Source organism: Telopea speciosissima, chromosome 1 (genome assembly GCF_018873765.1).
Source record: "Telopea speciosissima isolate NSW1024214 ecotype Mountain lineage chromosome 1, Tspe_v1, whole genome shotgun sequence".
Taxonomy (NCBI): Eukaryota; Viridiplantae; Streptophyta; class Magnoliopsida; order Proteales; family Proteaceae; genus Telopea; species Telopea speciosissima.
In genome coordinates, this window is record NC_057916.1 from 23121604 (window position 1) to 23135092 (window position 13489).

The 13489-nt window shown below is 39.0% G+C and overlaps 1 protein-coding gene and 1 long non-coding RNA gene across 4 annotated transcripts in view; one reads left to right on the top strand and one right to left on the bottom strand.

The window, feature by feature from the left end:
* LOC122642412 (1,4-alpha-glucan-branching enzyme 2-2, chloroplastic/amyloplastic-like) overlaps positions 1 to 13489 on the bottom strand; it is a 71500-nt gene that overhangs the window by 9676 nt on the left and 48335 nt on the right. For all 3 annotated transcript variants that reach the window (XM_043835880.1, XM_043835871.1, XM_043835889.1), the window contains 3 exons: positions 12556 to 12684; positions 12066 to 12169; positions 9872 to 10016 (listed from right to left, as the gene is read on the bottom strand). In XM_043835880.1, the coding sequence (XP_043691815.1) occupies positions 9872 to 10016; positions 12066 to 12169; positions 12556 to 12684 (378 nt within the window). The remainder of the gene's footprint in view (positions 1 to 9871; positions 10017 to 12065; positions 12170 to 12555; positions 12685 to 13489) is intronic.
* Positions 643 to 10060, top strand: LOC122642489. Its single transcript, XR_006330053.1, has 3 exons — positions 643 to 657; positions 4593 to 4594; positions 9835 to 10060. It is a non-coding gene; the product is annotated as an uncharacterized LOC122642489 (long non-coding RNA).

A 13489-nucleotide genomic window follows, 5' to 3' on the forward strand; every position in this document is an offset into this window, starting at 1 on the left:
TTTAATCAACCGCATGCCCACTAAACTTCTTGGCTCCAAATCCCCTTTGGAAACATTGTCTCCCCAAACTTTTACTTTCTCTCTTCCTCCCAAGGTATTTGGGTTTGTTTGCTATGTCCATGTTAATAAATCTGCTAGGACAAAGCTTGACTCCAAGGCACTCAAATGCATTTTCCTTGGATATTCCTCCTCTACCAAGGGGTATGAGTGCTACCATCCCTCTTCCCAAAGATGACTTCTCTCCAAAGATGTCACTTTCTTTGAATCTATACCTTTCTTTACTCCTTCTCATTAACATCCTCTTCAAGGGGAGCATAGTGGGAATGAAGAGGCTGTTGATATCCCTTTCCTCCCACCTTTGCCTACTTCTCCATTTCTGTTTGATATTGGGAAACACAAAGAAGGGGTTGTTGATATTGATGATTAATCAAGTGTTGGCTTGGACATTGATATACTCATTTAGGTGTTAATGCTAGCAATGAAAAAAAGTTAGTTGTGTACAAAAGAGGTAAACACTTGAAGGGAAAGGGAAAGGGAAAGAATACCTGCCAAGAGTCTTCTTTGGATCCACATCCTGAGCTCCATCCTCCTCAGTCAGGTGACATCCCTTCTCTTCCTTCTGATGTAGACCTTATTGCTGTTGGAAAAGGGAAGAGAGTTTGCACAAATCCTATTGGCAAGTTTGTTTCCTATGATGCTCTCTCTCCTATAGCTCTTGCTTTTATTGTTGCCTTCTCCTCTGTTTCCATTCCCAAGAATGTCACTGAAGCTATGTCTGACCCAAAGTGGAAGAGCAAGCTATGCCCGAGGAGATGATGGCTCTTGAAAACAATGATACTTGGAAACTGATAGATCTTCCCAGGGGAGAGTTCCAGTTGGATGCAGGTGGGTCTACACAATCAAGTATCGGTCAAATGGTGCGATTGAGAGGTACAAGGCAGGGTTGGTAGCCAAAGGGTATAGTCATGTGTACGAGATTGACTATCAAGAGACATTTGCTCCTGTGGCTAAGTATAATTCTATAAAGGTCCTCTTATCATTGGTAACAAATAGATATTGGTCACTGTATCAGTTGGATGTGAAAAATGCTTTCCTCCATGGCGACTTACAGGAGGAAGTGTACATGCAGCCCCCTCCTGGCTTCAAGTTCCCTTCAGCTGAAGAGAAGGTGTGTCTCCTCAAGAAGGCTTTATATGGTCTAAAACAGTCTCCAAAAGCTTGGTTTGAGAGGTTCAGGCAAGCTATTCTGAAGAAAGGGTATTCCCAGAGTTAAGCCGATCACACCTTATTTACCTGGTGAGGTAATGGTACTACTACAGCCCTTATTAACTATGTTGATGACATTGTAGTGACTGGAAATGACAGAGCTGAGATAGTTAGGCTGAAGACCTACTTGGCTCAACAATTTGAGATTGAAGATTTGGGTCCCTTGAAGTATTTCTTTGGAATTGAAGTATCAAGGTCCAAAAGGCGAATCAACATATGTCAAAGGAAGTTTGTTCTTGATTTGTTGAAAGAGACAAGGATGTTGGGTTGCAAGCCAACAAACTCTCCTATTGATCAGAATCATAAATTAGGGGAAGATTACGGACCATCACTAGTTGATGCAGGGAAATACTAGAGAGTTGTAGGAAAGTTGATTTCTCTCTCTTTGACTCGCCTAGATATCACCTATGCAGTTGGGGTAGTGAGTCAGTTTATGCATGCTCCCAAAAAGTAGGCACTTGGATGCTGTTCACCGGGTCCTCAAGTACTTGAAGTCCTTCCCAGGAAAAGGCCTCCTATATGCCAAACACAACCATTTGAGAATTGAAGGCTACACTGATGTGGATTGGACTGGTTCAATTTCAGACAGACAATCTATATCAGGTTATTGTACATTTGTAGGTGGTAATCTGGTCACTTGGACGAGCAAGAAGCAACCTGTGGTGACCAGATTTAGTGCAGAGGCTGAGTTTAGGGCTATGGCTCATGGAGTTTGTGAACTCCTATGGTTGAAGAGGCTAGTCCAAGAGTTGGAGTTTGACACTGAAGCACCTATTAGACTTTATTGTGATAACAAAGCTGCCATAAGTATAGCCCACAATCTTGTGCAACATGACAAAACAAAGCATATTGAGGTGGACAGACACTTTATCAAAGAGAATATTGACTCTGGCTACATTTGTACTCCTTTTGTTAAGACAAGCAATCAACTGGTTGACATCTTAACCAAGGGGCTCATCCCTAATATCCCTAATCAGTTACGTTCTCTTTTATGCAAGCTAGGATTCTATTAACATTTATTCTTCAGCTTGAGGGGGAGTGTTAGAGTTTGTGTAATAAGGGTACTTTAGGAACTAGATTGTTGTCTAGTTGCCTTATATTGTAATTTCTCCTTTTTTTACTTTTTACCTCCCTAAGGAGGGATGTGTAATTTCCATGAAATAGATTCTTCTCTTCTCTTCTTTTCTCAACTCTTACACCCTTGTCTCTTGTTTGAATCAACTCATTCTTGATTTCTAACTGTACTATGGGTAGAGGCTAAGCATTCGGGATTAATCGAGTATCTTTATTTCTTAATTATAATTATTATTAAGTGAATAAATTAGGCTGGATTAGGATTCTATAAGTCCAGTCCTGTTTTGAGTCAGTTTCCTCTATTATTTTAGTTTCCTAGTTAGTTATGTTACCTTATTAGTTTACAAATGGGTTAGGTCTTTCCTTTTTAGTATTCGAGTCTTTCAATATAACTTTGTAAAGAAGGTCCAGGCTTGTACACCAATTTGATTAATGAGATTTTGGCTTGAGCATTTTGCTGCTGAGAAAGTATGCATAATGTGAGAGAGTGACGAGTGAGAAACTCTATGATTGGAAAGATTCTGATCTAGGCCTATTGGTGGGAAATAAAAGGTCATTTCCTCTTTTCCTTCTCTTATTCCTCTTCTTCTTCTTCCCCACGATACCACGTGATGCGGAACTCAGGTCACAAAATACCCTATTGGGTCCGCTATGGGCCCATCCCAAATACTACACAGCTCAAACAATAAAGTGGATGGCAAATTTGTAATTAATGGAAGTCACCTAACAAAGAAAACAAAACCAGCAAGTGGCAAAAGCACGTATGATGGGGGAGGCGTATTCTTGGAAGAAGAAAGAAATAAAACTTAAAAGAAAAAGAAAAGGTAAAGGTGGGGGGTAATAAGGAAATAGGGAATTGAAGGGATTTAATTAATAAAGGGAAAAGTAGTTAAAGATGATATATTGTGAAAGGGGGGGGGGCGAGGGAGGGGTTGTCTTCAACGCTCAGCCGAAGCAGGAGGCAGAGAAACAACTCACAAAGGAAAGAACTCTTCCTATGTGCATCAGCTGTTCCTGCTGTTTCAAGATGGAGTCGGTTTTGAAGGGATCTATTGATTGCACATCCACCGTAACCCAAACATCAACCACAAAGAAGAGGAAGAGCTGCTGAAACCAAACCAGATGGTAGAGCAGAGATCAAATCTGAACTCTACTTCCAAGTCCAGCAAGCCCTTGAACTGAGGTTCAGTATAAAGAGTCGCATATGGGTATCGATTGAACCCCCCAAGTCTGAGATTGAAATGGGTGAACACAGGAGGGACCGATCCCCAATATGAAGAGCTGAATCTCGCCAGAAAACAGAGCACATAAGGGAGTTTCAGAAACCCAGTAGTCGATCAAAGAGTTAGGAAGAGGAAGGGGAAAAGAAAGAAATAAAGAATGATGAGAGAGAGAAATTGCACAGAAGAAGAAGAGGGGGGGGGGGGAGAAGTTCTCACATGCACAGCCACAGAGGCTCTCCAAAACTCACTATTCACTTCATTAACAATTCTGGCCATTAACGGTGGTTACATGGTATAAGAGTGTACCCAGAGCACGAGGGCTCCCGCCACTGCGGGTCTGGGGAGGGTCATAATTCAAGAATCCCAATAATGATACTTTTAACCTTGCTCCTTAGGGAACAAACAGTCCAAGTTTGGTACTGATCTAACCACTGGATTAAGAGTTATTGAAGTTCATAATTTTCTGGTGATTGACTAGCTATTTCTGAAACCTATTTTTGTAGAAAACCTAGGACCTGTAACCAATAACCTTATAGAGGAGAAAAGAGAGAAGAAAGAAGAGGAGAAGGGTAACTGCAAGGGGAGGAGCCGTATGTCTTGTGTTGCTTCCTCCCTCAAGTATCTTATTTATAATAAAACCATTACAATCATAAAAGGAAAAGGAAACTAAACCTAATCTAAAATAGGTAACTAACTTAGACTAGGAAACTGACTCGTAACTCCTAACAATTAAAGACATAAAACAATAAAGGAAACCATAATGGACTCAACCACAATAGGGACACTCCTCCTATCGTGGTACACTTCTCAACACTCCCCTCAAGCTGGAGTATACAAATATTAAAAGAAAGGCTCCAGCTTGGACTAAAAGTATAGAAAATCAAACTCAACACCAGTGTTGAATAGTAGTTGTAAACTTGTGAGACACGAGGAAACTCTAATAAAATCAATAGAAATATCAGCCCAACCTTTGGATGATAGATAACATCAACTCGCGATCCCAAAACAGCAGATAGGTAACAATGACAGATGTTCTCCAATAATTGCGGAACTTGATTGCTAATAAGAGAAGACGCGATCTTCAATATAAGTAAAGAACTCGATCTTCAAAGTAAGAATCAATTCAATCGCACAAAGTGGAATTTTCCTGTCAATCTTCAAAAAACACCATAGCATGCTTAAAAGATGGAGGGCAGCAACTTCGGAGTTTCCCTTCAAAAGTAAAGTAAAAATCTTCACTGAAATAAATCTTGAGAAATCTTCACCGAAATATTCTTGAAAAGATAAGACTCTCCAATTGAGAAAGGTAAGACTCTCTAGACTCTCCAATTGATGACTTGTGCAAGCGAGATATGCAAATAATAATATCCAATTCTAATCTCCCCTCACGTGTAGCAAGATACCGTGAACAAATAACGGGCAATAATCAACATCTCAAAGCACAAGCATCATTAAAAATTTCATAAACAAGAGCACCGCAAATAATAGCCGTTGATATAATCCCAATATATATCAGTTTCTAACCTCCCTCATCTGGAGCCAACAACCACCATGCAAGGTCCAACCTTAAAGAAGTACAAATCCCACATGTGTTCGGCGCCCACCGGGCAATCGTACTTCAAGAATTTTAAAGAAATGTCGAATTAAAAGGGCGATGGCGGTTTGGTATATGACCGATATCTCAATAATTTCCAATCTCCCCTCAAACAAACTCCAACCTCAATATCATTTAAGTACCAATTTGCCAAAAAACAAATTGATGTGATCCGGGCCCACAAAAGCAATAATATGGCATATATGTATACCCAATGGCAATTCTGTAATAACATCATGCAATCTCCAATTGATGTGGAACCCAGGTCAAAATACCCAATTTCGTTCGGATGGACCCATCCAAGTATACAATAGGAAAACAAGAGGTAATGGTAGAAGCGTAATTTAAGTGAAATCCATATATATGCATAAGCAAGGCCAAATTTAAGGGAGGAGTGGCAATCGGTAATAAACCAGAATTTGCAAGGGGGCTATGGGTAATTGAAGAAGTAGTGGGACATAATGGGAATTAATTTATAGATTTAGGACTAACTTGGAAGAAAACAAATTAAGGATAGAAGGGGTTATTGACATTATGGAAGGGTAAAATTGAAAGTGGGGTAATAAAAGTATAAAAAGAAAATTCTTGGAAAGGGGAAGTTGAAGAGGTCGTCTCCTACCTCTAGCACAAACCAGACGGAAAACCCAACGAGGTTTACGGAAGGAAAGAACTCCTTTGGGGATGCTTTCTGCGTTTATCCTAGGGTTTTAACGGTAAGTAGGTGATGGAAATACCTTTGGATTGCACCCAACCGAGCTCAATCGACCACTAGATTACGAGATTGAAGGGTGGAGCTGCAGCGGGCGGTAGAAGTTGCGCGGTTTAGTTGCGGCTTCGATTCTCACAACTAAAGGAAAGTTTGAAGGAAATCTTCAAAGACTTGAGCTGTCTATGGCGAGGCACCCTTCAACCCGAGATCTAAGAACCAATGCGACAAGGATTAAAGATTCAGCATGCTTCTTCTTTAGTTACAGTAATACCAGCAGAGATAAAGCACGGAATTTCAGCGACAAATCGATATTCCTTAACAAATCTTCCGGTAAATCGATTACTCAACGGAAAATCGATCATAGCAGCGTAAGAAAACGACAACAATAGCGGGAAGATTCCGCAATCCATGCACACCCAACTTGGTATGATCTTAGACACTATTTCAACTTTCATCGAAACCAAGTATGTGAAACCCTAGTTCCTCTTCTTCCTTTATGAACTAGGGTTTCCTTCTTAAGCCAGAATTTAAAACCGACTCTCAAAACGGAAATTACAAGTGATAATCGGTATTGGTTACAACAGCTACGATACCATGTAGAAAACCTAGGACCTGTAACCAATAACCTTATAGAGGAGAAAAGAGAGAAGAAAGAAGAGGAGAAGAGTAACTGCAAGGGGAGGAGCCGTATGTCTTGTGTTGCTTCCTCCCTCAAGTATCTTATTTATAATAAAACCATTACAATCATAAAAGGAAAAGGAAACTAAACCTAATCTAAAATAGGTAACTAACTTAGACTAGGAAACCGACTCGTAACTCCTAACAATTAAAGACATAAAACAATAAAGGAAACCATAATGGACTCAACCACAATAGGGACACTCCCCTGCCGTGGTACACTTCTCAACAATTTTGCATTAGCCTAAACTAACCATCAGATTTCTCTAATCGTTTGGGGATTCATTCCTCTCTAGTGGACCTTCGTTCGTCCAGAATTTGAGGGTAATCAGAGCCTTTGGTTTCCTGCAATAAAATTTATGTAGGACAAAACACGAAGAAAAAGAGGCCAAAACACCGTTCATGTTACTGTTCACGTGAACAGTATCACAGCCCCTATATTGCCTTGGTATGAATGCTACTAGAAGATCCTGTGGGGCCCAAGATCAGATCGTGTGGAGACTTTTTAGAAAGGTCAATTTTGTCTATGCATGGGGATTTAGGAGTGTTAAAAAATTATTTATCCACCCGTGTCCCCCTTTGGATAGTCCGCCGTGTTAAAAGCTCCTATATGATATACATATTGTTTCTTCCCTTTCCTACAAGGTCGGCCTTTTAGAGGAAGCGGTTTCTATATGGTATCAGAGTAGGCAGGGGTCACGGTATCGAGTCCCCCTGGGAGTGGACAGGTGTTAAAAAATTATTTATCCACCCGTGTCCCCCTTTGGATAGTCCGCCGTGTTAAAAGCTCCTATATAATATACATATTATTTCCTCCCTTTCCTACAAGGTCGGCCTTTTAGAGGAAGCGGTTTCTACAAGGAGTTTAGTTTAGTTTCTATTTTCAGAATTATTCTCTTAGATATTTTGTGGTTGTCTATTAAGCAACCTTAGCTCAGTTTAGTTTCTAATTTCAGATTTAGAAAGTAGGATTAGCTTTTATTTAGAAGTTTCTATTTTTAGTTTGTTTCCTTTTCTTGCAAGTTTCTAACTTTCTCTTACTTGTAAGGCAAGCATAACTGCCCATAAATATGTAATGCCCTTAGAGCCCCCCCCCCCCCCCCACCAATGATTTAGTGAATGATTGAGTATTGCTTTGAGCAAGTTTCTTATCCCATTGTGAGGATGAAGGGCAGAGGGCCTGGCTGGTGAGAGCCGAAATCCATGAAGGGCTGAGAGAGCCTGGGTGGTGAGAATCGAATCTCCTTATCCCTTACCTTCTATTTTCCTCTCCCTTTCTTCTCACTATCTTCTACATCCAACCGAACCATATTCTGCTGTCTTTTGTGACTACAAGTCTACAACTGCTGCAACTGATCACTACTGAAGTCTAGAAGCTGTTCTCCAAGTAAGTTCTTGGCTGTTGCTGCTGCTCCCTGCAATTCAACTTGATTGCTGCAACTTCTGGGTTCAATATCTTCACATCTACTGGTCGGCATAAGCAAAGATTTGGAGTTTCTCACTGGCCCTGGACCTCATACTCGATCCTAATTCCAGCCATTCTGCTGGCTGGTTTGGCCTGTAGGCCTTAACCTTCTATTTTGGTGCAACTTCTATATCTCTCAACCTCTCATCAGAATTGATTGAAACTTTCAGCAGTGCTTCTCCCCTATACAAGCACCACTCGACCTGAGTTTGGTCCCTTTTCATTGGCTGGTTTGGTTTTTATCCACTGATTTCAACTTTCTAATTTTGTGGCCTGTTAATAACTTGTGATCTGGTCATCCTATTCAGTCCCAGTTTAGAGGGTTTGCTGAATACCGTAGGACCTGCACTCGACCTTGCTATCAAGCCCTATGGCTGGATTTTTGGATTACAACCTAGGCCTTACATCTTAGTTTCGGCCCTTGCTTGTACCCTGCTGTTGGGTTATTTTTTATTGACTGCTGTGAGTTATTGTGGGTTTATTTTGGGCTAGGTTAACCCTGATCTAGTCTTACATTAAAAAGTCCTCCTAATTTTGGTTTTTTAAGTTTCAGATTTGTTTATCTAATTGTTGACTCCAATCCATAGTTGTCACGTCGTCACGGAGATCCAAGTCAGTGGAGGGGTGTCATGTCGATATATCGACATGTCGCCCGCCATGGCAATCATATCGACCATGTTTTATTTTTTATTTTCTCTATTTTTAATGTCATTTAGTATGCTATAATATATACCCTATAACATCAAAAATTAACATGAAAGTGTACTACTAATCTACTATGGTTTAATTCATGAAAGTGTAATATCCATTAGTGTATATGAAATCATGGATTATCAAATAATTGATAGCAATAGTCTTTCTGATAATAAAGTTGAAAAATCATGAGAGTTGAGATATGATTCATATAAAAGTGACTACAAAAGTAAAAAAACAAAAGAACAATTACAAGAACGTAATTTATATTGAGTGAATAAAGCTAATAAACAACCCATCTAAATAAAATAAAATAAAAAATTGCTGATGTGAATATGTGATTGTGTATTAGTGTTTTCTATTTGATTTTTTTTTTATTTTTTTTACGTTAAGGAAAAAGCATTAAAATAAAAAATGGTTAAAAAAAATTATTGTTAAAAAATGAAATTTTATAATTTGAAACAACCATGTCGCCCGATATGGCCATATGTCGTGGTATGGCGTCCATGGCGGCGCCATGGCAACGACATGGAGGCCATATCGATCGATATTCTTACATCATCCATATCGGTGGTCGATATGCCACTTCTCCAGTGATATCGACGCCATGGCGGCGCCATATCGACGCCATGACAACTATGCTCCAATCTGCCCGTTAGAACATCACAGTATTTTGGGGTTTGATTATTCTAACAGTTTATGAACATTGGTCAGAATCTGAACTTCATCGGTAAGGTTGACTTTGAACTTACTGTTGACCAAAATTCTGTTTTGGGTTTTACTCGTGATCTTGTTACGGGAGTGTGTAATTCTGAACTTAGGGTTCATTCTACCTACCCCCCCACCAGGATATACATAATTCTTTGCTTGATTGGGTTTGCACTTTAAATCGCTACACGAGCTTAACCATATAATGTGTGGGGCTATTAAAGATCCACTTGAGATTGACACTTTTGTATTTCTTCTTGTACATTCTTGCACACTACTTTGTTGTATAGCCAGGCTACCAATCTTGTCCTTTCTCTCAGACAGTTAATATTCTTGTTTACTGGAGTTACTATATGCTTAATTCACCTTCTTCTACCCATAAATTTTCTCCGTTAGCTAAAAAAATGTTAAAATGAATGAATAGAATATCTCCATAAAGGAACAACAATAACAATAACAACCTTGTCCATTAACCAGAATGCAGTAGTTTTGTCACCGACTAAAGCTTGATCATGACTTTCAGCATAAGCAACACATTTTTCCGACCATCTTTTGTTGGTAAGTGTGTGAACAATGTCACCCATACTCCAATCCTCGTCCCTTTTCCTGCATTAGTACCAAGATGACCAAGAACGAATGCATTAGACAGGCAGAAACAGAATTTCCACTGATGTTACAAATCCATATTTGGTGGAATTTGCATAACCATCCAATTTCTAAAGCCTCCTACACTGTATCTGGCTTAACCCAATGACCAACCTACAAAATTAAAATACAAGCCTTGCAAGATATATGCTTGAGAAACCATCTATTGTTAATTGACAAAAGAAAACTGCATTGACAGGAAACAAGCAATTAGTGGCAATGGCCAACAGACAGATTTCCTTGCGAAAACTTATCACCAATTAGTATCAACCATAAATTTCATGACTGGTAAGAGAAAGTTGTACTAACAGGAAAAGAGCAATTAGTGGCAATTTCCAACAGACAAATTCCTAGCAGAAACTCTGTCATTAAATAGCCAAGAAAGGTACTCATAACTAATTGAACATATTCTTTGCTCGGTCATTTGGAAGCTTCAAGTCAGACAAAAAGGTAAAATTCTTGACTAAAACAAGAAATGGGTGGTAGAAGAAAGAAATCAATCATGCACAATAATGTTATAGGTTCAACTTTAGCCTACCCTTCAAAAGAATGAAAAGAAATAAAAAGAAAGCACTAAAATGTTCCTTTTTCTTCCATCAATTTCAAGTGGCTGAGACTCATAGTCTACTCCACACCCCTGGTTAGATTATAGATTATTACACCCCTGGTCAGATTATAGATTATTACTCCTCTTTAATTCCTCCTCTATTAGTCCCTTGGTCCCTCCTTTGCTTAGTGAGGGCCACCAAGTCGAACTAATAAGGGTGTTTCATAGGTAGCATTGGTCCTCTGATATAGGTGGGAGTTTCGAGACTAGCAGAAGGAAAACAATTCAGACGGTAATTTTTTTAAGCATAGCTGTTTGAATTTCTTCAAGGCTCTGAATCTTTAACCTTAAAATCATCAGATTGATTCTGGAAGATAAAACCAAATAGTTGTTGGTTTTTGACAGAGGGGCCTCCAACCTCTTAGTCTTGGAAGGCCATTCACATTTTTTAGAGACTAAAGGCTCATCCTCCAGCATGGACTCTTCTTTCAGTCGGTGGCTTTGATCAACCATCTACGTTATGGATTCTCTTGCAAAATCTAGCATTGAAACAGGATCTATGTCTCTATGATGAGACTTGAGAGTCACTCTTCTGGAATACCCTTGGGTTATTTATTTATTTAGGATTTCATTACTCCTCAATATCAGCTCCTGCCATTTCCTTTTTTTCCCTAAAGATGGAAACTTGGAAATTGTGCAAATAAAGAAAAGAAGAATAAAAATGCCAGGGGTCAAACGTATGCCCTGTGACAGATACAAAATGTAAATGAGGCAACAATAGAACTGCAGTAGCTTCAGAAACCCTTCTCCAGCAGACATCTGCACACTCAATTTGCTGATCCAGGCCTCAACTAGAAAACAGATGCGCTTTTCTGATGAGGTGGGGGAAACACCATGGACCAGCTTCCTTCTCTGCCATCTATCCTACATGTCATGAGACCTTGTTGCATGTAAAGTAACCACATACATTTTGTTCAGATTTTTCAAACTGAGATATAGTATCAAGATTTCATTTTACTCAATTATGATCAATTTGAGAACATCCATATGGCAAGTGTAAATTATAAGACTCAAAAGTCAAAAGCAACTTTCCTTTCTTTAAAGTTGTTAGATGGGACTTGTAAATTGTGACAGCTTCTTTCTCTGCCATCTATCCTACATGTCATGAGACCTTGTTGCATATAAAGTAAACAAATACATTTTGTTCAGATTTTTCAAACTGAGATATAGTATCAAGATTTCATTTTACTCAATTATGATCAATTTGAGAACATCCATATGGTAAGTGTAAATTATAAGACTCAAAAGTCAAAGCAACTTCCCTTTCTTCAAAGTTGTTAATGGGAATTGTAAATTGTGACTTGTTTCTTAAGTTTTCCTTTCCAAGGAAATTTGATACCCATTGGCTTAATGTATAATACACTGTGTTAAACAAAATGCAGTTGAGAGTAGCAGCAACTTACTGGAGAACTTCAATCCATTTATCAGCAATGGCCATGTGCAGACGATAATCAAATCCCACACCACCATCTTGGACAGGAATACAGAATGTTGGCATTCCACTAACCTATAAACATAAAATGAGCTACCTTAAGAAAATACATAGAGTAGAAAATGAATTCAAGGGGGAGGGGAGGAGCCCAAGAATAGTTGATGAATGGAACAGCCTTCTAAACTGGAAACAAATTCTCAATGATAGGCATAGCACACTCATTCACTAAGGTAATAAGTGATAGCTTCCAAATGACTCAAAATAAAAGACGTCAATGAGAACAAAGAGTAATAAAGAATTATTTGTGGGCACATCTTCATACTGATAGAACACATAACAACTTTATGGTAACAACATATACCTGTCCCAAGAAGAAATTTCATGTGGTCCACAACTATGAATTACTAAAGTTAAATGATATAGGGAAGAATTTCAGCATGAAGGAAAAGAACTTCACTTACATCTTCACCGACAGTCACAGCCTCAGGAAAGAGCCCATGAATAAGATCATTTACCAGCATCAAATAAACTACAGCGTCTACATCAGTTGCAAACCCAAAATACTCATTATAATTTCCAGTAAATGCTACCTGCCAACAAGGATAAAATATATAGGGTAAACATGAAAAAACAGCAACTTAGGAAAAAAAAAATACTGCACCAGACTGAGATGCAATATATCTGACTAACATTAACAAAGGAAAACAAAACAGGGTGGGGGGGAGAGGTGAGAAATTCAGAACCAACCTTCAATATCAGAAGTTTCCAGATTATATTATTGCGGATGTAGCTCTTACACTGAATCTTCAGCAAGTGGAAAATTAGAATATTGGGTAAGTTCTCTGTTAAGTAATATTTTGACGCCTTGAAGGGTTTAGGTATGCCAGATTTTCCACCTAATTTGGTTTAGGTAAAGGGAGTCACCATTAAAACCACTCCATAGTATGGACTGATGCTAACATCCTCAGTATCAATCATTTGAAATCCAGAGGCTTTTGTCTTCCAAGCGCCTGCCTTTATTGTTTGGGTGCTTCTGAACCAGTCTCACATCTCTTAATCCACCACCTCCTATGAAGTTAGGGGTGGTCTATTTTAAGGGATTGGTATGACCTGGGTCATGCCTTTCTCTTTTCTTTAGTTGTTATGGATGGAGAAGCCAGAGGTTGGGAGGAAAAAGGAACTCCAGCCTCTCATAATCACTGCTGTGATTTGGAGCTTGTGGCCCAAAGGGAAGGAGAGAAAATTCCAAAATCATGCTGAACCAGAATATAGTTGGAACTTAAAGATGGATCGAATCTAGTAAGAGAGATGAGATTTACAGCAAGAAGAAGAAGAAGGATAGAAGAGAAGAGAAGAGAAGAAGAAGAGAAGAAGAAGAGAAGGGAATGAGAGAAT